Source organism: Amblyraja radiata, chromosome 3, assembly GCF_010909765.2.
Source record: "Amblyraja radiata isolate CabotCenter1 chromosome 3, sAmbRad1.1.pri, whole genome shotgun sequence".
Taxonomy (NCBI): Eukaryota; Metazoa; Chordata; class Chondrichthyes; order Rajiformes; family Rajidae; genus Amblyraja; species Amblyraja radiata.
This window is the reverse complement of record NC_045958.1, coordinates 42,844,421-42,866,211: the sequence shown is the minus strand read 5'-3', so window position 1 is coordinate 42,866,211 and position 21,791 is coordinate 42,844,421. Positions and strand designations below refer to the sequence as shown.

Genomic DNA, 21,791 nt, shown 5'->3' with positions numbered 1-21,791 from the left:
ACTTGAGCAAAAAACAAGATGCTGAAGGAAGCATCCGTGGAGGCAAAAGGTCCGATGATATTTTGAGTCGAGACTCTGTGTGCTGCCTGAGCCACTAAGTTCCTCCAGCAGCTTTTTTTATGCTCCAGGTTCCAGTACCTGAAGTCTTTTGCAATTTACTGACCTACTTGAAATGAAATCCTCATTTCACAACTTGTAGTTCCATATACAGTGGCCTGGTCTGTGTGAAATTCCCTTCTTCTAAGTCTGCAACAGCTACAGAATGGAACATCTATTATCAACCTCTCAAAAAAAAGTTTGATTGAGGGATGTGTTGAACAGAAGACCAGAACTCCCCTTTGCTTTGCGTTGTGTAATTTTTATCTTCACCTAATTGTGCATAAGGGATCTTGGACTCATTTGAAAGCCATCTTATAGCATAGCATCAGTATTTCACTGAGGCACAATCTCAGTTATGTACCCTGGTGTGGAGTGATTTCCCACAATTTTTGACTCAAGAGATTAAAAGCATTACTGACTAAACTTTAAAAATGAATCCTAAATTCAGTCACATGGCCCTATTTTTCACGCTGTCATTATCAGAAAATTTGCTCATTCTCAGACTGAATTGAATTGTGCCACTGTTTAAATTTAAATGTACACTTCATCGCAAATCACCCATATACTGATGACACTGTTTCCTGGTCAGTCAGGAACAAGATAATGTCATTTCCTAAGGTTGCAGAGCACAGCCTGGGAAAATAGGTCACATTGTTCCACACCCAGAACAGCCAAAATATTACCATTTTACTTGATTTGCAGTAATATTGTTATGCCCCTGTCCCACTTAGGAAACCTGAAGGAAAACTCTGGAGACTTTGTGCCTCACCCAAGGTTTCCGTGCAGTTCCCGGAGGTTTTTGTCAATCTCCCTACCTACTTCCACTACCTGCAACCTCCGGCAACCACCTGCAACCTCCGGGAACCGCACGGAAACCTTGGGTGGGGCGCAAAGTCTCCTAAGTGGGACAGGGGCAATAGGAGCCACCTAGTGCGGGGTCTAGTCTATTGTTTAATTGTTTTAAAAATTCCCCTCAGTTTTAATCCCAACTACTCCCTAGATCTTCTACTCCTTAGGCATCTTTCAATGCCCGGAACCCAATTAGGCCTCTATATATCACGCATACATCTGCCAGCCTTACGCAGAGTGTGGAACGAATGATTAATATTGTCTATCTCTTGGAATCACAGACACCAACCAAGACTTGCACCCTGGACAGTTAATGGTGTTCCATACACTGACCCTTCACGATATCATTAAAAATGCAATGAATTTTTCAGCTGCTGATTCCATTACTGAATAGCAAAATCAAGCAAATACCTGCATCTTGCTAGTGTTCTCATTAGGCTGCAGGAGTGCAACATGATTTGATATCTTACGGAGGACTGTCAGATAACTAAAGTAGATTTGACATACTGTAGAACCTTCTCGATTGCGCTGAAACAAACAACAAAAAATTCTGTATTAGTAATTTCAAATCGATCATATGATTCCAATATCAGATTAACAGAAGGAACTCAGAAACAAAAAAATATATCATCATTAGACACTAATTGAGAACTTGTCTCTTTTAGTTAAGAAAAGGAATGTTTTGCCAGGTGTGCCAAACTTTTACAGATGTGCCATTTTCATTGCATTTATGAATCTGATAGATCAGTGATGTTCAACAATTGTCTTTATGCTTGGATTTCTTTACAGCTTCAGTTAATCTAGTGCAACATCACCAGAGAATGAGAGGTGTCACTGTGATAAAGAAAGACTAAATAAAGATAAAATATTTCATATGATAGGATGCCAATGAGCAAGGTACTGTTCCATAATGAAAGTCCAAGTCACCCTGCAACCTCATAGCATCCTCTTCGCACTTCACACTGCCACCCAGCTTTATGTCATCTGCAAATTTGCTAGTGGTACTTTTAATTACATCATCTTAATGATGAATATATATTGTAAATAGTTGCGGCCCCTGCACCGAGCCTTGCGGCACTCCACTCGTCACTGCCTGCCATTCTGACAGGGACCTGTTAATTCCTACTCTTTGTTTCCTGTCTGCCAACCAATCCATGTCAATATCCATGCTACATCGACGACTGCATTGGTGCTACCTCCTGCACCCACACACAACTGACTGACTTCATCCGCTTCACCACTAACTTCCATCCGGCACTCAAATACACCTGGACCATTTCCGACACTTCCCTACCATTTCTTGACCTCACTATCTCCATCGCAGGTGATAAGACTTCTGACCGACATCCACTGACTCCCATGGCTATCCTGACTACTCTTCTTTCCACCCTGCTTCCTGTAAGGACTCCATCCTCTACTCCCAATTCCTCCGTCTACGCCGCATCTGCTCCCAGGATGAGGTGTTTCACACCAGGGCATCAGAAATGTCCTCATTCTTCAGGGAACCGGGGTTCCCCTCCCCTACTACAGATGAGGCTCTCACCAGGGTCTCTTCCATACCCTGTAACAGTCCTCTCTCTCCCCATCCCCCCACTCGTAACAAGGGGAGAGTCCCCCTAGTCCTCACCTTTCACCCCACCGTCACATACAACAAATAGTCCTCCGTCATTTTCGCCACCTCCAACGTGACCCCACCACTCGCCACATCTTCCCATCTCCCCCCCTGTCTGCTTTCTGTAAAGACCGCTCCCTCCATAACTCCATGGTCAATTCTTCCCTTCCCTCCCGCACCACCCCCTCCCCGGGCACTTTCTCTTGCAACCGCAAGAGATGCTACACTTGTCACTTTACATCCCCCCTCGACTCCATTCAAGGACCCAAGCAGTCGTTCCACGTGTGACAGAGGTTCACCTGCATCTCCTCCAAACTCATCTACTGCATCCGCTGCTCCAGTTGCCAGCTGATCTACATCGGTGAGACCAAGCGTAGGCTTGGCGATCATTTTGCCGAGCACCTCCGCTCGGTCCGCATTAACCAACCTGATCTCCCGGTGGCTCAGCACTTCAACTCCCCCTCCCATTCCGAATCTGACCTCTCTGTCCTGGGCCTCCTCCATGGCCAAAGTGAGCACCACCGAAAATTGGAGGAGCAGCACCTCTTATTCCGCTTGGGCAGTCTGCACCCTAGCGGCATAAACATTAATATAAATATATATTAATGATTTAGATGGAATTAAAAGTAACACTAGCAAATTTGCAGATGACCCAAAGTTGGGTGGCAGTGTGAACTGCGAAGAGGATGCTAGGAGGTTGTAGGGTGACTTGGACAGGTAGAATGGGCAGATGCAGTATAATGTAGATAAATGTGAGGTTATCCACTTTGGCGGCAAGAACAAGGAGGCAGATTATTATCTCAATGGTGTCGGATTCGGAAAAAGGGAAGTGCAGCAGACCTGGGTGTCCTTGTACACCAGTCACAGAAAGTAAACATGCAGGTGCAGTAGGCATTGAAGAAAGTTAATGGCATGTTGGGCTTCATAACGAGAGGATTTGAGTATAGGAGTAAACAAGTCCTACGGCAGTTGTACAGAGCCCTGGTGAGACCACATCTGAAATATTGTGTGCAGTTTCGGTCTCCTAATTTGAGGAAGGACATCCTTGCTATTGAGGCAGTGCAGCGTAGGTTCACGAGGTTAATCCCCGGGATGGCGGGACTGTCATATGAGGAAAGATTTGAAAGACTGGGCTTGTATTTACTGGAATTTTGAAGGATGAGAGGGAATCTTATAGAAACATATAAAATTATAAAAGGACTGGACAGGCAAGATGCAGGAAAAATGTTCCCAATGTTGGGGGAGTCCAGAACCAGGGGCCACAGTCTAAGAATAAAGGGGAAGCCATTTAAAACTGAGATGTGTTAAACCCTTTTCACCCAGAGAGTTGTGAATTTGTGGAATTCGCTGCCACAGAAGCCAGTAGAGGCCAATTCACTGGATGAATTTAAAAGAGAGTTAGCTCTAGGGGCTAGCGGAATCAAGGGATATGGGGAGAAGGCAGGCAAAGGTTACTGATTGTGGATGATCAGCCATGATCACAATGAATGGAGGTGCTGGCTAGAAAGGCCAAATGGCCTCCTCCTGCACTATTTTCTATGTTACTTGGACAAGGAAAGAACATTGATTACGACATAAGGACCTAATTTTTCCAAATTAGGTCTCCCTAAATTGTTAGCTGTATATTTGAATGGCCAAAACAGTGAGAAAATCATAATCTCAGTCAATTTTAACCTTGGAGGCACAAGAGACTGCAGATTATGGATTCTGTAGCAAACGCAAAGAGCAGCTGGAGGAATTCAGTTGGTCAGGCAACTGAATTCCTCCAGAGGCTCTCCTCAATTTCAACCATGCCCTATTCCTTCAGTGCAGCAATAGTGGCAACCTGGATTTTATGTCCAATTCCTCAGTGAGTTTTTAATTCAGAATTAAATTAAATTTAAGTCAAGATGAGGCACGGTGGAATTCTGAATGATTATAACGAAACTGCTTTGCCAGCTATAATGCTCCCGCGTAAGGTAAAGTTGAAGAATTTCAACTATGGGGCCACAACTTCAAACTGCTCACATTCCTGCACCAAACTGCAGTGAAGAGATCACACTAATGGAAGGAAATGGAAATGTTGTAACACTTCACCAAAGGGTTAATGCATAGTGGAACAGAGGGGAGCTTTACTCAAACTAATTTGTGCAATTCCCGACCCAAATTTAATTCTCACACTGACTGCCAAAAGGAAAAAAAAGAGTTCCATTCAGAAGCCCTTGACTTGATGAGTAGAAAACCCAGCCAAAAGTATATATTATAGAAACAGCAGTGTTTACTTAAAAAATCCAGCATAGGGAGAACACTGAAGAATTACTAAGAAGGGACACCCAGAATTTACTATGTGTAAGTTACAAGGTGATTCAAAACTTAACAATGTAGTTTAAATGTTCATCAAGAATATATCCCCCTGTTACTGATGGTTTAGCTGGAATGAATGATTCCAGCATCATTTAGCATTTACACTAAGGGTATAAAATGTTTTTATGTTAATTACCTTTGAGCTTGCACAAATAATTTGGGGATTCTCATGCCTAGGTCTCAACTGAGAGATGTGTTCCTTTGGGTGGATGCGGGGAATTGGGGCTACTATTGGAAGTTTGGGAAACTTTGTTTCTTCAAAGTTCTGTAAAAGTTAACTGAAGCATCCCACCTATTGCCAGCAAGACCTGAACTGAAACACAGCTCAGCAAACTCCCTACTTTACTAATTTAAAGCCTACAGCCCCAAAAGTACCACCAATCTCTGTTTTGATGAGTAATCAGTCTGATCCTCTGATGTAGTCCCAATCACCGTAATTCTAATCATGATTTTGGGGAGGGCTGCTGGAAGTGGGGGAATAAGATTCATTTTGCAGAGAGTGAAGGTGGAAAATTAAGGCAACCAGATTCCCACAGTGAACTTGCCAGTCATCCTTCATTCTGCCTCTGTTAAAACTTCAAGTGATTGCATTTGAGGCTGGCTCAGTTCTTGTTTTGAAATCTTTGCTTAATCCATAGCATGTCCACAGCCTATTTTCTGGAGCTACAGTGCCCTCCATAATATTTGGGACAAAGACCCATCATTTATTTATTTGCCTCTGTACTCCACAATTTGAGATTTGTAATAGAAAAATCTCCGTTCTAAATGGCCTACCCCTTATTCTTAAACTGTGGCCCTTGGTTCTGGACTCCTCCAACATCGGGAACATGTTTCCTGCCTCTAACGTGTCCAATCCCTTAATAATCTTATATGTTTCAATACGATTCCCTCTCATCCTTCTAAATTCCAGAGTATACAAGCCCAGCCGCTCCATTCTATCCACATATGACAGTCCCACCATCCCGGGAATTACCTCGTGAACCTACTTCCAAAATAGCAAGAATGTCCTTCCTCAAACTTGGAGACCAAATCTGCATACAATACTCCAGGTGTGGTCTCACTAGGGCCCTGCACAACTGCAGAAGGACCTCTTTGCTCCTATACTCAACTCCTCTTGTTATGAAGGCCAACATGCCATTCGCCTTCTTCACTGCCTGCTGTACCTGCATGCTTACTTTCAGTGAGTGATGAACAAGGTCCCCCAAGGTCTGAAAAAGGGTCTCGGCCCGAAACATCGACTATTTCCTTCGCTCCATAGATGCTTCCTCACCCGCTGAGTTTCTCCAGCATTTTTGTCTACCTTCGATTTACCAGCATCCTTAAACAAGATCGCTTTGTACTTTTCCCTTTTACCAAGTTCACACCATTCAGATAATAATCTGCCTTCATGTTTGTTGTGTATTTGGGTGTTTGGAACAGACTTAAATAAGGCTCGGACACGGGAGTAAACTAACAAGCTTCTTTATTCCAGGACGCCACCTTGAGTTTCCCCCACACATGTGTACTTGCACAAGACATCATATATACTAATTATATATGCTAATTATATCACATACCTAATACTCCTCCCCCTTTAACATGGAGGTAGGTAACACCATTTATTTTACATACCTAACACTCCCCCCCCTTTAACTTGGAGGCAGGTAACACCATTTCTATTACAAACCTAACACTCTTCCCCCTTTAACTTGGAGGCAGGTAACACCATTTCTATTACATACACCACACTCCTCCCCTTTTAACTCAATTTCACCTGCTCTTTACCTACATATCATTGATTAATACACTGTTGCACAATGGTATAATTACTTAAACCAAATACATCATCCTTTGCTTTGTGTTATCATTTTCTGGTTCATGTATTCTCCCTGTTTTCCTCTTTGTCTTTGCAATACAACACTGGCTTTGATTTGCTGTGCTCTGTCTAGTTTTCTTGCTTCATTAGCAAGGTAGTGAGACTGCACTATAACTGCTGTATAATTCAGTTTGAGGAAGTCTTTCCTATACCAACTCATACGGAGTACTGACTGAACTTTTACAGTAGCTCTCTTTTGCTTAACCCACTGCCTAACCACCATACTCTTGTAGGCAGCCTGAATGGTAATGGTTGCATCCTTCATTGACTGACATTGCACAAACTGGGAATGCCCTATTTTGCATGCTTTGTACCATCTCAGGATCCAAATGACTGCTTGTCGCATAGCTCTGTAGCATACCCTTAATCAGTAACTACGGTATGCAGCTTGCAGTGTGACTACAGCCGCCTTTTGCATTAAGAAATATTTTCTTGTAATGCACATCATTATGAATGACTTAATATGGCGTGCTGCATTGATTTTCTCAACCAATTCTCTGGCTGTAATCCCGTGGTAGAAGGCCTGAATACAAACCACTGCTTTTCTCAAACTATTATAATGTCTCACTTGGACATCTCTTATCTGGCAAGCTCTGTATCGTTGCTGTACCGTAATGGCAGACCAGCGTAGTTTCTTGAAATACTGATGCTGTTTATGCATCTGATAATAATTCTGTATGACCTTGGCAGATTTGTGCTTGCACCGCAATTGCTTTCGAACAAGCATTCCTCGATAGGCAGCCTGAAGCAGCACAACACTGCTGCGTACCTTCATGTAAGTTTTGCGATCACTTTCCATTTGAAGGCGTGCTCTATAATGGGTTTGTACTATTATAGCTGCCAATCTCCTTGCCTTGTATTGACGGTATACTCTGTGCATTCTAAATGCTGCTTGTATTACCGTTGCTACCTTCTGTTTGTTCCGGATCTCTCTCTCCGTACCTTCATACCCCTGAATGCAGCTTGAATAGTTAGGGTTGCCCTCTGGATGGCAATTTCCCTTTGCACTTGAATTTTGTCCACTTGACTTTTGTCCACTTGACTTTTGTCCTTTGAGGGACTCCCTGCCCTCTTTAGTTCAGGCTCCTTGCCTCTGGATGCCCTTGGAGGTTTTGGCGAGAAATGAGCCATTAATGCCTCCTGACACTCCTTGTACATTTTATCCGTGAGCTTTGCTGGCCGCAGTAACGTACGTAAGGTGTGATAATCCTTTCTTCCTAAGCCTAATATGAACCATGCTCTCTTCTTCTCCTCTGCAGTGATATCATTGGAAATGAAAGAAGCCTCCAAGACTTCAGTCCATTTCTCAAAATTGCACCCAGAATCTAACTGGGGCAACTTTCCTACCATTTGAATAGCCACGCTACCTGTTGCTATTCAGGTGCCCTATTCTGTCTCCCACAGTGTGAAAAAACCAACTGCAGCAATCTCCTGTACAGACAAAACACTGATTACCCCCAAGATAAGAAAACACAGTTCTGTATTAATTAGCTTTAGAAAAAAATCACTATTACTTAATCTTATAATAATAGATTTATACTATTAACCCACATTTCATGTTAATAGCCCAACTAGAACATTTTAAACCATATTCCTTCAGAATGCATTACATTCAATCGGGCTTTCATTGTGAAGGATTTCACCGGTCCAGCTTTTATTGTGAAGGATTCCACAGCTCCAGCTTGTCGGCCTGTGGACTCTGGTGCATCCTCGACCTCTCGAGCTGACCCTGCCGGTACCTTTGCTGCTGCTTTTGCTGGCTCTCCTCGGGCCTCACCATTACTTTTAAACACCGCTGGCCACTCCGGACCTCCGATACTGCTGCTGGCTCAGCCGTTGCTGTTGCCTCCGCTGGCTCGCTGCCAAGTCGACTACCGCTGCTCCGCTGACTTGCCTGCCCGCTGGCTCCACAGCCCTCCTAGCTTCCAGCTGCGCTCGGTGACCCTTACTGCCCCGCTTGTTTTCCTTAGCGCTCTTGCTTCTCGTTCCGACATTTTCCCACAGCTGCTACTGGACCCACTGCACGGCTTGTCGCTGGCTTCCGTGGATACCCTGCGGAAGGTGAGTAAGGCTAGTTTCTGCTGTTGGTCTCGCTGCTCCAAGCATCGGGACTGTGCCCTGCCGTCGGGGGCTGGCTACGTACTATGTCCCGCTTCTCTCGCGTAGACCCTCTTCTCTCTCGGCCGGCATTCTCCCGCAACCGGGCTTTCTCCACTCTCGGCCATCTGCCGCGACCGGGCTTTCTCCGCTTACTCCACCCACCGGGTTGACCCTGCTCCCGACCGGGCTGAAGTGCTTGAGTGCTGTGTCATGCTTCTCTTGCGTGGACCCACTCTTCGCTCGGGACCAGACTTCCTCTCACGTCCGGGCTTTCCCCGCTCTCGGCCGTCTCTTGCGACCGAGCTTTCTCGGCTTCTCTCGGCTTCTCTCGCGGGCCTGTCCGCTTTTCTGCTCACGGTCGGGCTGACTCTGCTCCCGACCGGGTTTTCTCTGCTTTCTCCCCCCACCGGGCTGACTGTTCCCGGCCGGGCTGAAGACTCGGCTTTTCTCGGTGGCTTTTCCGGACCTGTCCGTGGCCTACACGGTACTAGGCCCTCACCCGACATCTGTGGCTGCTGCTTGGGCCTGGCTGTGGGCTACGTAGCCCTGGAAAACGTTCCAGGTAAGTTGACACCGTCGCTCCTAGCTTCCAGCTGCCCTCGGTGACCCTTACTGCTCCGCTTGTTTTCCTTAACGTTCTTGCTTCCCGTTCCGACATTTTTTTCTTTTTCGCGTCAATTCAAAACCATTTGGCAGCAAATCTTTTTGCTTGGTGTTGCGTACACTTTGTTTCCAAATACAACCTCTATTTTTAACTTGTTTTCGTTTTTCTTGGCTGTCCTTGTTCTTATCTTCTTTGTTCTTTTATCCTCGTCGTCAATTGTTGTGTATTTGGGTGCTTGGAACAGACTTAAATAAGGCTCGGTCACGGGAGTAAACTAACAAGCTTCTTTATTCCACGACGCCACCTTGAGTTTCCCCCGCACATGCGTACTTGCACAAGACATCACATATACTAATTATATATGCTCATTATATCACATACCTAACACTCCTCCCCCTTTAACTTGGAGGCAGGTAACACCATTTCTATTACATACCTAACACTGTTCATGCCACCAAAGTGGATAACCTCACATTTATCTACATTAAACTGCATTTGCCTAGCATCTGCCCACTCACCCAACCTATCCAAGTCACCCTGCATTATCATAGCATCCTCCTCACAGTTCACACTGCCACCCAGCTTTGTGTCATCTGCAAATTTGCTAATGTTACTTTGAATCCCTTCATCTAAATCATTGATGTATATTGTAAATAGCTGCGGTCCCAGCACCGAGCCTTGCGATACCCCACTAGTCACTGCCTGCCATTCTGAAATGGACCCTTTAATCCCTACTCTTTGTTTCCTATCTGCCAACCAATGTTCTATCCATGTCAATACCCTACCCGCAAGACCATGCGCTCTAATTTTGCCCACTAATCTCCTATGTGGGACCTTATGAAATGCTTTCTGAAAGTCCAGGTACATTACATCCACTGGCTCTCCCTTGTCCAGTTTCCTAGTTACATCCTCAAAAAATTCCAGAAGATTAGTCAAGCATGATATCCCCTTCGTAAATCGATGCTGACTCGGACCGATCCTGTTACTGCTATCCAAATGTGCCGCTATTTCATCTTTTATAATTGATTCCAGCATCTCTCTTTCATAAAGAAAAATCCTCAAACACCTTTCCGACAGATCAGAAACACTCAGGTGTGTTTAATTGCCTCCTTAATGCAGGTATAAGAGAGCTCTCAGTACCTAGTGACTTGGATAGGCTGGGTGAGTGGGCAAATGCATGGCAGATGCAGTATAATGTGGATAAATGTGAGGTTATCCACTTTGGTGGCAAAAACAGGAAAGTAGACTATTATCTGAATGGTGGCCGATTAGGAAAAGGGGAGATGCAACGAGACCTGGGTGTCATGGTACACCAGTCATGAAAAGTAGGCATGCAAGTGCAGCAGGCAGTGAAGAAGGCGAATGGTATGTTAGCATTCATAGCAAAATTATTGTAGTATAGGAGCAGGGAGGTTCTACTGCAGTTGTAATAATAATAATTAATTAATTAATAATATCTTTTATTGTCATTGCACGTCAGTGCAACGAGATTTAGTATGCAGCTCCAACCGATGAAAAAGAAAAGTAAAATAAATAAATAAGCGGTGTGTCGTGACCATCCGAGGGAGACAGTCCAGGGGGGGGGGTGGGGGGCACTCAGCAGGGCCGGTTCAGAGCCGCTATAGCTCTTGGAATAAAGCTGTTTCTGAGTCTGGAGGTTCGGGCGTAGAAGGCCTTGTAACGTCTGCCGGAGGGAAGTAGTTCGAACAGACCGTTACAGGGGTGTGATGAGTCTTTATGGATGCTGATGGCCTTCCTGAGGCACCGTGTGTGGTAGATGCACTCCAAGGCTGGTAGCTCTGTCCCAATGATCCTCTGCGCTCTGTGGACGACGCGCTGAAGAGCTCTCCTCTCCGCCTCCGTGCAGCTGTGATACCATACAGGGTCTTGGTGAGACCACACCTGGAGTATAGCGTACAGTTTTGGTCTCCTAATCTGAGGAAAGATTCTTGCCATAGAGGGAATACAGAGAAGGTTCACCAGACTGATTCCTGGGATGTCAGGACTTTCATATGAAGAAAGACTGGATAGACTCGGTTTGTACTCGCTAGAATTTAGAAGATTGAGGGGGGATCTTATAGAAACTTACAAAATTCTTAAGGGGTTGGACAGGCTGGATTCAGGAAGATTGTTCCCGATGTTGGGGAAGTCCAGAACAAGGGGTCACAGTTTAAGGATAAGGGGGAAATCTTTTAGGACCGAGATGAGGAAAACATTTTTCACACAGAATCTCTGGAATTCTCTGCCACAGAAGGTAGTTGAGGCCAGTTCATTGGCTATATTTTAGAGGGAGTTAGATGTGGCCCTTGTGGCTAAAGGGATCAGGGGGTATGGAGAGAAGGCAGGTACAGGATACTGAGTAGGATGATCAGCCATGATCATATTGAATGGCGGTGCAGGCTCGAAGGGCCGAATGGCCTACTCCTGCACCTATTTTCTATGTTTCTATCTTTCTACCTAGTCTTTCCTCCAGTCTTTCCATCACTTATCTTCATTGATGATACATCTGCTGATGGTAGTAGCATAATGAATTCTGAAGTGTATAGACACATCCTATCTGCTCAAGTTCAAACAAATGTCTCAAAATTCATTGGACAGCAGTTCATTCTACAGTTCATTCTCATTTCCATTTGAATGTAATGTGGACATGGAGACTGGTCCAAAACAGAAACTGTTTAGAAATGTTAATTAAAAAAACATACAAGTATGCATTATATTATCAATGCCAATGTGATTTAATTTCATTAAATTTAGCACCTGTCTGTTTAACTTTGATTGAGTGAAACATTGAAAGATACAGCAATGGAAACAGGCCCTTCAGCTCACTGAGTCCACCCCAACCATCGATCACCCGTTCACACTAGTTCTATGTTATCTCACTTTTGCATCCCCACCCAACACATTTGGGGCAATTTACAGAGACCAATTAACCTATAAACCTGCACTTCTTTGGGATGTGGGAGGAAACCGGAGCATCCAGTGGAAACAGTCACAGGGATCCGTGCAAACACCATGGACGGCACCTGAGGTCAGGATCGATCCTAGGTCGCTGGCGCAGTGAAGCAGCAGGTCTATCAGCTTTGCCACAATGCCACCATTAACCAATTCACCAATAAGACCATTGATGTCCAATTCTTGGGGCTGACCTTATAACAGCAGTTTTTCCTTTTTCGGCCACTGCTGCAATCACATGGACTCCAGCCACGCATCACCAACTTTATATCTTCTGTCTCCAACACTGCCTTATACACAGACTTCTGGAATTCTGTTAGAGAGCAGTAAACCACCTGAGAAGAAAAATATGCTTAAAATTAGGAAATTCTTGACTTCTTAACTCATCCACTGATAACCAGTTAGGTCACGTGACTTGTTCAGGCATCTAATCCTGGATGTCGGTAACTTATTAAATTACAATCATAATTGTACCATACCTATGTAGAAACCCGAGATCATTCACTTTATTTGAAAATCAAATAAATGTAGATGCTGGAAATCTGAAATAAAATTGACCAGAAACAATAACCCTGTTTTCTTTCACAGATACCGCCTGTGTGCTTCAGCATTTTCTGTTTTTATATCAATTATTACTACGTTTCTTAGTAGCTTCTATGTGAGGACACTTTCAGGTAGATGTGCATCAAGCCTTCTGCACGGTGGAAGCCGGTGGAAGCAAGATGTTGGTGGAGGACAGTACCATCTAAAGTTTTCTGTCCAACTTTAATTTTATATGATGAATAAATTAACATGAAGAAAGATGCCGAACAACGTTAAAAGGGAAGTATTACTATACTCATGGTTCCGTCAGGGAATGGTTTTGCGACAGATTTTGACACAAGGATTTTTGAAACTGTGATAACTTAACTTTAATTAGCTATTAATTGACAGTGTTCACTTAATCACTTAGTTTCAGTAAAAAATAGGAAAACCTAATGAATGTTCAGAATTCCTAATAAAAATTTCAGAAATATTCAGCGTCAATCACTGCAGAGAAAATATCATGTCTAACCTGACAATGATCTTCAGAATTACCCTATTTCAACATAGTTTCTTGTTGTTTGACAATTCACACCTAAAAATTACAGCTGAATAGTGTAACTACCTCCCAAAATCCATTTTTAAAAATGAGGTAAAACTCTAGGTCCAAATAAAGTTATGAGTTTTCTGAAATCTTTGCTCTTTCCAAGTTACTTACAGTGCCCTCCATATTGTTTGGGACAAAGACCCACCATTTATTTATTTGCCTCTGTACTCCACAATTTGAGATTTGTAATAAAAAAATAAAAATCACATGTAGTTAAAGTGCACATTGTCAGATTTTAATAAAGGCCATTTTTATACATTTTGGTTTTACCATGTAGAAATTACAGCTGTGTTTATACATAGTTCCCCCCCCCCCCCCCCATTTCAGGGCACCATAATGTTTGGGACACATGGCTTCACGTGTGTTTGTAATTGCTCAGGTATGTTTAATTGCCTCCTTAATGCAGGTATAAGAGAGCTCTCAGCACCTAGTCTTTCCTCCAGCCTTTCCATCACCTTTGGAAACTTTCATTGCTGTTTATCAACATGAGGACCAAAGTTGTGTCAATGAAATTGAAAGAAGCCATTATGAGACTGAGAAACAAGAATAAAACTATTAGAGACATCAGCCAAACCGTAGGCTTACTAAAATCAACTGTTTGGAACATCATTAAGAAGAAAGAGAGCACTTATGAGTTTACTAATTGCAAAGGGACTGGCAGGCCAAGGAAGACCTCCACAGCTGATGACAAATTAATTCTCTCTATAATAAAGAAAAATCCCCAAACACCTGTCTGACAGATCAGAAACACTCTTCAGGAGTCAGGTGTGGATTTGTCAATGACCACGGTCTGCAGAAGACTTCCTGAACAGAAATACAGAGGTAACACTGCAAGATGCAAACCACTGGTTAGCCGCAAAAGTATGGCCAGGTTAGTTTGCTAAGAAGTACTTAAAAGAGCAACCACAGTTCCGGGAAAAGGTCTTGTGGACAGATGAGACGAAGATTAATTTATATCAGTGATGACAAAAGCAAAATATGGAGGAGAGAAGGAACTGCCCAAGATCCCAAGCATACCACCTCATCTGTGAAGCACGGTGGTGGGGGAGTTATGGCCTGGGCTCACTTATCTTCATTGATGATACAACTGCTGATGATAGTAGCATAATGAATTCTAAAGTGTATAGACACATCCTATCTGCTCAAGTTCAAACAAATGCCTCAAAATTCATTGGCCGGAGGTTCATTCTACAGTAAGACAATGATCCCAAACACACAGCTAAAGCAACAAAGGAGTTTTTCAAAGCAAAAAATGGTCAATTCTTGAGTGGCCAAGTCAATCACCAGATCTGAACCCAATTGAGCATGCCTTTTATATGCTGAAGAAAAAACTGAAGGGGACTAGCCCCCAAAACAAGCAAGAGCTAAAGATGGCTGCAATACAGGCCTGGCAGAGCATCACCAGAGAAGACACCCAACAACTGGTGATGTCCATAAATCACAAACTTCAAGCAGTTATTGCATGCAAAGGATATGTAACAAAATACTAAACATGACTACTTTCATTTACACAACATTGCTGTGTCCCAAACATTATGGTGCCTTGAAATGGGGGGTCTATGTATAAACACAGCTGTAATTTCTACGTGGTGAAACCAAAATGTATAACAATGGCCTTTCTGACAATGTGCACTTTAACCACATGTGATTTTTTTTCTATTACAAAGTCTCAAATTGTGGAGTACAGAAGCAAATAAATAAATGATTGGTCTTTATCTCAAACATTATGGAGGGCACTATATGTACTGAGAAGCAACGTGGACACTAAGAATTACAGGGAGCAACAGCTTGTGTCCAAGTGTAGATTAGGACTCTATAACATTTGTATCCAGCTCACACATCTAGCTGAGCATTCCAAAACCTTACATTTATACAGGCATATATGTTCAAAAATATCTACCTTGCAATTCAAACAATTTAACCCAATTCTACTCAGTTGTGAGCTGAGGTCTTGTGAATACTTAATTTCATTTATTGCGCACTTATGTTGAAGAAACTTGAGTAAAAAATATGAATATCAAAATTTCAGCTCGAATAAAAATATCAGGTTTGTCTTGATATCAACCTTTATCTCATACAACATTGAGAAAGTATGGGATTGCCAGATAATGGGATTGTCAGTTATTGGCTGCGGTGGGAGATTGCAACCTTCACGTGGTCCACCCTGTTTCGACTAATGCAATCAACCTGACTTGCATAAACAAATAGATCAAATAGAACAAGTTGACTTAACTTTAGGCTGTGCACGCCCTACGCAAGAAGAAGTTATTGTGTATCAACAGGATGAGGATATACATGTTCAAGGGAAAGACATTTAAAAATATATTACCATCAACTTCTTGATTTCAAACAAAAAGCGACTGATGGTTGATTGAATAACTTACTCTACACATCTGGGTCTGCTAATGTGTTTATAAGGCACATGCCTCAAACTTAAACCCTATGCTGGATTTAATACCTGCAGGTTTGGTAGTAATGTAGCCACAGCTGGATTCAAATGTTTTCCTACAGTAATCATGGGCAACGAGCAACAGGCCATCAAGCAAATGTCAGCATACCTCCAGCTGATATCATATTGACCCCTGAAATATACGCTCCCCAACCCACCACCAATTTCTTGTCTCTCTGGATTTCTCTAGAAATTCCCTTGTGACCCACTCTATCTTGTTCTCACTCCTCCCTACCTCTTACTGCAGCATTGTTGCCTGGCAGCATACCAGCCCTCTGTTTAACCAGCTGCCATTAAAGAAGTGCTGCACAATCTCTGGTAAATTCGTATTGCAGGTTTCTTAGTGATTCATCTCTTCACCTGCTCCACAGATAGCACATTCATCATAATTATATTTTAGAGCAAAGCAACATAAATCAGTTGTCACTTCTGCATGTTGCAAAACAAAGCCATAGATGCTTTGGGACTGTCAGTATGAATTTACCTTACGTGCACAAACTGTAGTGCTTTACTGTAATTATTGTGTTATACAGAACATAGGAAACAGGAGACAGACACAAAATGCTGGAGTAACTCAGCAGGACAGGCAGCATCTCTGAAGAGAAGGAATGGGTGACGTTTCGGGTCGAGACCTTTCTTCACACTGAAAACAGGAGCAGGAGAACCCATTTGGTTCCATGAATATGCTCCACCATTCAATAATGTCATGGCTGATCTCAATGAGGAGTTAATAAGCATTGTTCGGAAGATTTTTATGCAAAGGTTGGCAAACTGCATTCATTCAGAAACACTGTTACATTGCCAGGTTGAGCATAATTTACCAGGTCTTCTTTTCTTGGGAGTTGATCACTGATGAGGGATTTGGTGCGCCTTAGAAACCAAGAGGACATGCGTGTTGCCAACCGTCTCACTGATTTCCTTCCAACAGCTAGTTCTCTTTTAGTTGCCCCATGTCTCTGACCAAATTCAATCGGATTGCCAAAATCTTCCTTAAAACGAGCTCTGTTGCCCAGGCAACCTGGTACGGCCCTACAAACAAAGAATTCAGAGTGACATTTCATTACCTCTGCCAAAGAGAATCATAAACAGAGCAAGGAATAATTTACACACCTGTGAAAATGCATCATTCAAGATCTCTATAGATAATCCTTGCATAAGTATATCTTTCTTCAGGAAATAAAAGTAGTTTGAGCTTACTTCTCTCTCTGCCTCAATCCTTCAATGACAAAAATAAGCTTTACCATGGAATACTTTGAATCTTTTTGGGAAATGTTTTGACTGAAAAACTGCTTTCAAGAACTTAAGTTTTATTTTAAAGTAAACAAACCTATGACAGGTTGACTGAGCAATCCATGATAAATTGTTTATAACTAAGGCAACAACCAAGGTTCAAAACTGTTTAATATAATTAAACATTCAATTGTATTTAGATTATTATTCAAAATAACTAAACTGTATCGTTATAATTTAACGGATTGTTAGTGAAACAATTGGATTTGTATAAGACGTTCTCACTTTGCCGCACCTTAATCTGTTTCACAGTTCCTTTTTGGTAAGTAAATGAGGCATGCATTCTGCAATGACAACAATTGACAAGTAATTAAATCAATCACTGGGTCATCTGGAGGCTTAATATTCAACATCAGTTCAAAAATATGTTCAGAGAATTCGACTGAACAAAATCTCTCATCCATAAATAGCAAGGAACTCTGCTCAAATATCACTTGTTAACTGAGGATTATTGGGATATTTATTAAGGTAGGAAAATTACAACTATTGAGAACATTGAATGGGTGTAGCATCACTATGCCTTCAACCATCAATATCTTGGGGGGGTTATGATTGATGAGAAACTAAACTGGCACAGCCATATAAATACAATGGCTACAAGAACAATTGAGAACGTGGGTACTTTGCACCAAGTGCATCACCTCCTGATTCATCAAGGCCTTTCCACCATAAATGATCAGGAACAGGACAAAATACTCTGCACTTGCCTGAATGAATGCAATCCAAACCACTTTCAAAAGTTCAATTCCATCCAGGACCAGTCTGCTACTTTGGCATCCATCAACAACCCTAATATTCATGTTCTCCACCAGCAGAGCATAGTGACTACAAGTGCACCATCTAGATAACATACTGCTGTTATTTGCTCAGATTACTGCAACATCATCTCCCAAATTAGTGATTTCTACAACAAAGGACAGCAGCAGTGCATGCGAACATCACAATTTGAAGGTTCCCTTCAAATCATGACCATCATTATTTGAAATTATATTGCCAGTCCCTCACCATTACTAAGACTAAACCTTTAACTTTAACGTGCAGATTGTTCTCTCCGTAAAAATAAAAATAAAGAGAGTAACGATTCAATTTGCCCAAGGTTTCCATGTCTCCTTTATTCTGAATTACTGAATGAGGGGGGAGTGAAGGGTGATGGCAGGTGGAGAGATGGTGAGAAAAGGAGTACAGGGAAAAGTTGAATCAGTTGTCATCTTGAATGACAACACATGTTCAAGGGACCAATTGGGGGGAGAGTTTCTTTCACAGCGTGTGGAGAGTCTGTGCCAGGGGTAAAGTTGCGGGGAGGGCAGGAGTGTTGAGAAGGAGGGGGTCAGGGATAATGCCAGTAACTCACTCACTCACAGCTGCTGCGGCACTCCGGGCTCCGGGCGCCACCGCATTGTAGCCAGGGATAGAAGCAGCTCGGGGAGCTGTGAGCGGCCGCCGGGAGCCGACAGCAGAACAGGCCGCCACTTCAGCGCCTTCTGCCGGCCCGCTCACCTCTGGCAGTGCTCTCCGTCTGAACACCTCTCACCCGCCGATTGCTCATGTCAGCGGCTTCCTGCAAATCCTTAAATTCCCACAGCCGAGTAACCTCAACCTCAACCTGACATGAGTGAGGCCAGCGAGCGGCAGGAGAGAGGTTTTTAGACGGAGAGCTGCCAGAGGTGAGCGGGGGCCGGCAGAAGGAGCTAAGGTGGCGGCTGGTTCCACTGTCTGGCCCAGCAGCCGCTCACAGCCACCCGAGCTACTTCTCCCCCAGGCCTCAATGTGGTGGCAGTTCGGAAATTCATTCATAAGAGTGCTTACCAGTCCATGACACACCATAACTCGTCCATGTTGTTCTGCAAAATGGTCCCAGTTAGCCCAATTCTAATCTTGCATTTGAGGGCTTTCAAAGCCTGTGTGATCTGAGCTTTAGGATTCTTGATCTTGTGGGCTTCATCCACAAACACCGCAGACCATGCAATACTGTGGAAGAAGCAGAACTACCTTTAACATAATATTCTATTTCTTAGGGACGTCTACGACTCAGCAATGGAACACACTGGAAATATAGTAAATCATCAACAAAAATTGAAAACTAACAATAATAGTTTTACAGCTGTCTTTAATAACAGGACTAGTTAACAGAATCAGAACTAAAATAATTGCAGGATATTTTGTTTTTTTCCAGTGATACCACCGGAATGTAGAATACATTGTTATTGGAAAATATGAAGCAAAAACATTCCATTCTGAACAAGCTAGATCACTCCCAGTAGATAGCAGTGTGGCTTTCTCAGAGAGGCCTATGTTTATTATTGTCACATGTACTGAGGTACTGTGAAAAGCTTTGCTTTTCATACTATCCAATCAGATCAGATAATACTATACATAGATACTATCAAGTCAAACTCAAATACAATAGGTAGAGCAAATAAGAAAATCTTGGACAGAGCTGTTCCAAAACCAAGTTGTTGTCTGGGTGTCTTAGAGATGAGTTTCGGGCCAGGGAGATAGTGTCTGCAGTAGACCTGTTGCAAAGGTAAGCAAACTGCAGTGGATCAGGCTGGCTACGAGACTGAAGTTAATGTGCACCATCACCAGTCTCTCAAAGCACTGAATGTCAGAGCCACTGGACGGTAGTCATTGAGGCACGCTACCTTACTTTTCTTTGGCAGCGGGATGGTAGTATTTTTGAAAGAAGTAGGGACCTCAGAATGGAGTAGTGAAAGGTTAAAGATGTCTGGAAGTATTTCTGCCAGCTGATCTGCAAAGGTCCTGAGGATGCGGCCAGGGACTCTATCCAGGATCCTCACTCTACACTTATGATCTACAGGTAATTTCCATTGTTGCCAGATCACAGCAGGGTACTTTGAAAAAAATCTAGCTTGGTTGAAACTAAGCAACAACTCTAATCTTGAATCTGAAGAAGGGTTTCGGCCCTAAACGTTGCTTATTTCCTTCGCTCCATAGATGCTGCTGCACCTGCTGAGTTTCTCCAGCATTTTTGTGTAACTCTAATTTTTAAATTTGCAAAGCTTAAACTGGGACTAATACTTCCACTTTCTTCAGTACATAACATCAAAGTTAAGCACTTTGGAAATAAGCTAACATTTAAAAGTAAAATAGTTTAACTGCATGCGTAAGTATCTGATAGCTTCTCAGAGAACATTGAGGAATTCCAATTAGTTTAATTTGCAAGTTCAAAATCTTAGGGAGATCCTAGGCAAGACATATCAGTCACGATCAGGCCCAAGTGGCCACTTCAAAATGGCAGGGATTTAGTTAAGGACACCAACCTAAACCAGAAGCACAAAGCACAGTATTAATAAGCTGAGAACAAAAATCATAAGCAGGAGGAGACCGGAGACTGAAAATAAATTGGAGGGGTGGGGGAGACAGCGAATGAACAAAACTAAAGAAATAGTCATTATATTAGGGAAAAAAATCTGGAATGGCAAGGTCACTCGTTCTTTGAATTCAAATCAACCAGGCTTGGAAACTAAAATTAGTAATCTACGTTAATGACATTATTGAAATTCCAAGATTATTACATGTGCTGATCAATGTTTAACGAGTTTGCATCTCGCAATTCCATTCAATTTGGATAAAAGTTTCAAATGCACATTGTGTCCAGATAATTCACATAATACATTACTTGGTAAATCCGCACCTTTTAAAACATTAATTTCATTTAAATAAAGTTTGGAGACATACAAATGCAAGATACAATGGATATTGGAAAAACTCAGCAAGTGAAGCATTATGTCTAGTTAGATAAACAAGATCTGATAAAACGTCATCTGAAATATTGATTTTATTTCACGAGTCAAGAGCGTTTTATTGACATATGTCCCAGATAGGACAATTAAATTCTTACTTCCCGCAGCACAATAGAATATGTAAACATAATACACTGTAAATATAATGAGAAAAAAAAGTTCAGTGTGTGTAAATACACATACACAAGCATACGCACACATAAAAACAAACAATAATAGTGCAATAATAACAATAACTATGTCGTCCAGAGCTTATTTGACATTGTAGTGTTTAATAACCCAATGGCTTTAGGGAAGAAGCTGTTCCTGAACCTGGACATTACAGTTTGCAGGCTCCTGTACCTTCTTCCTGATGGCAGGGGTGAAATGAGTGGCCAGGGCGGCGTGGGTCTCTGAGGATGCTGACTGCCCCAATTTCCCCATATATTGCCTTAGCTTCAGAGTAGTTCTAACTTTGGAAATGTTGCAGCTCTCACAGCAAATGTCTATCTAAAAATGTTTTTATCTCCAAGAAAGAAAAAGATAAAGTTCAGAATAATTCTGAATTTCTCTGAATCTTTACTTAGAACAAAATGCCAATTTGTTTTAAATGTCTCCATTACCACATCTTCAACTTGTCTCCATGACTATCCAGGCCTCACCCTACCAGAGACATCCCACTCCTTTCCACCACTCCCTCTTCTCTGCAAATTAAAACTAACGGTTTTCCTCTCTGTCCCAGTTCTGACAAAGAGACTGCAAGCTG

The 21,791-nt window shown here is 42.6% G+C and overlaps 1 protein-coding gene across 1 annotated transcript in view; it reads right to left on the bottom strand.

Annotated features, from left to right (window-relative positions):
* Window positions 1-21,791, bottom strand: part of ercc6l2 (ERCC excision repair 6 like 2) — a 96,121-nt gene that overhangs the window by 54,868 nt on the left and 19,462 nt on the right. Inside the window, 4 exon segments of the mRNA XM_033017705.1 lie at window positions 1,360-1,476; window positions 12,609-12,749; window positions 16,814-17,021; window positions 19,089-19,250. Coding sequence (XP_032873596.1) covers window positions 1,360-1,476; window positions 12,609-12,749; window positions 16,814-17,021; window positions 19,089-19,250 — 628 coding nt within the window.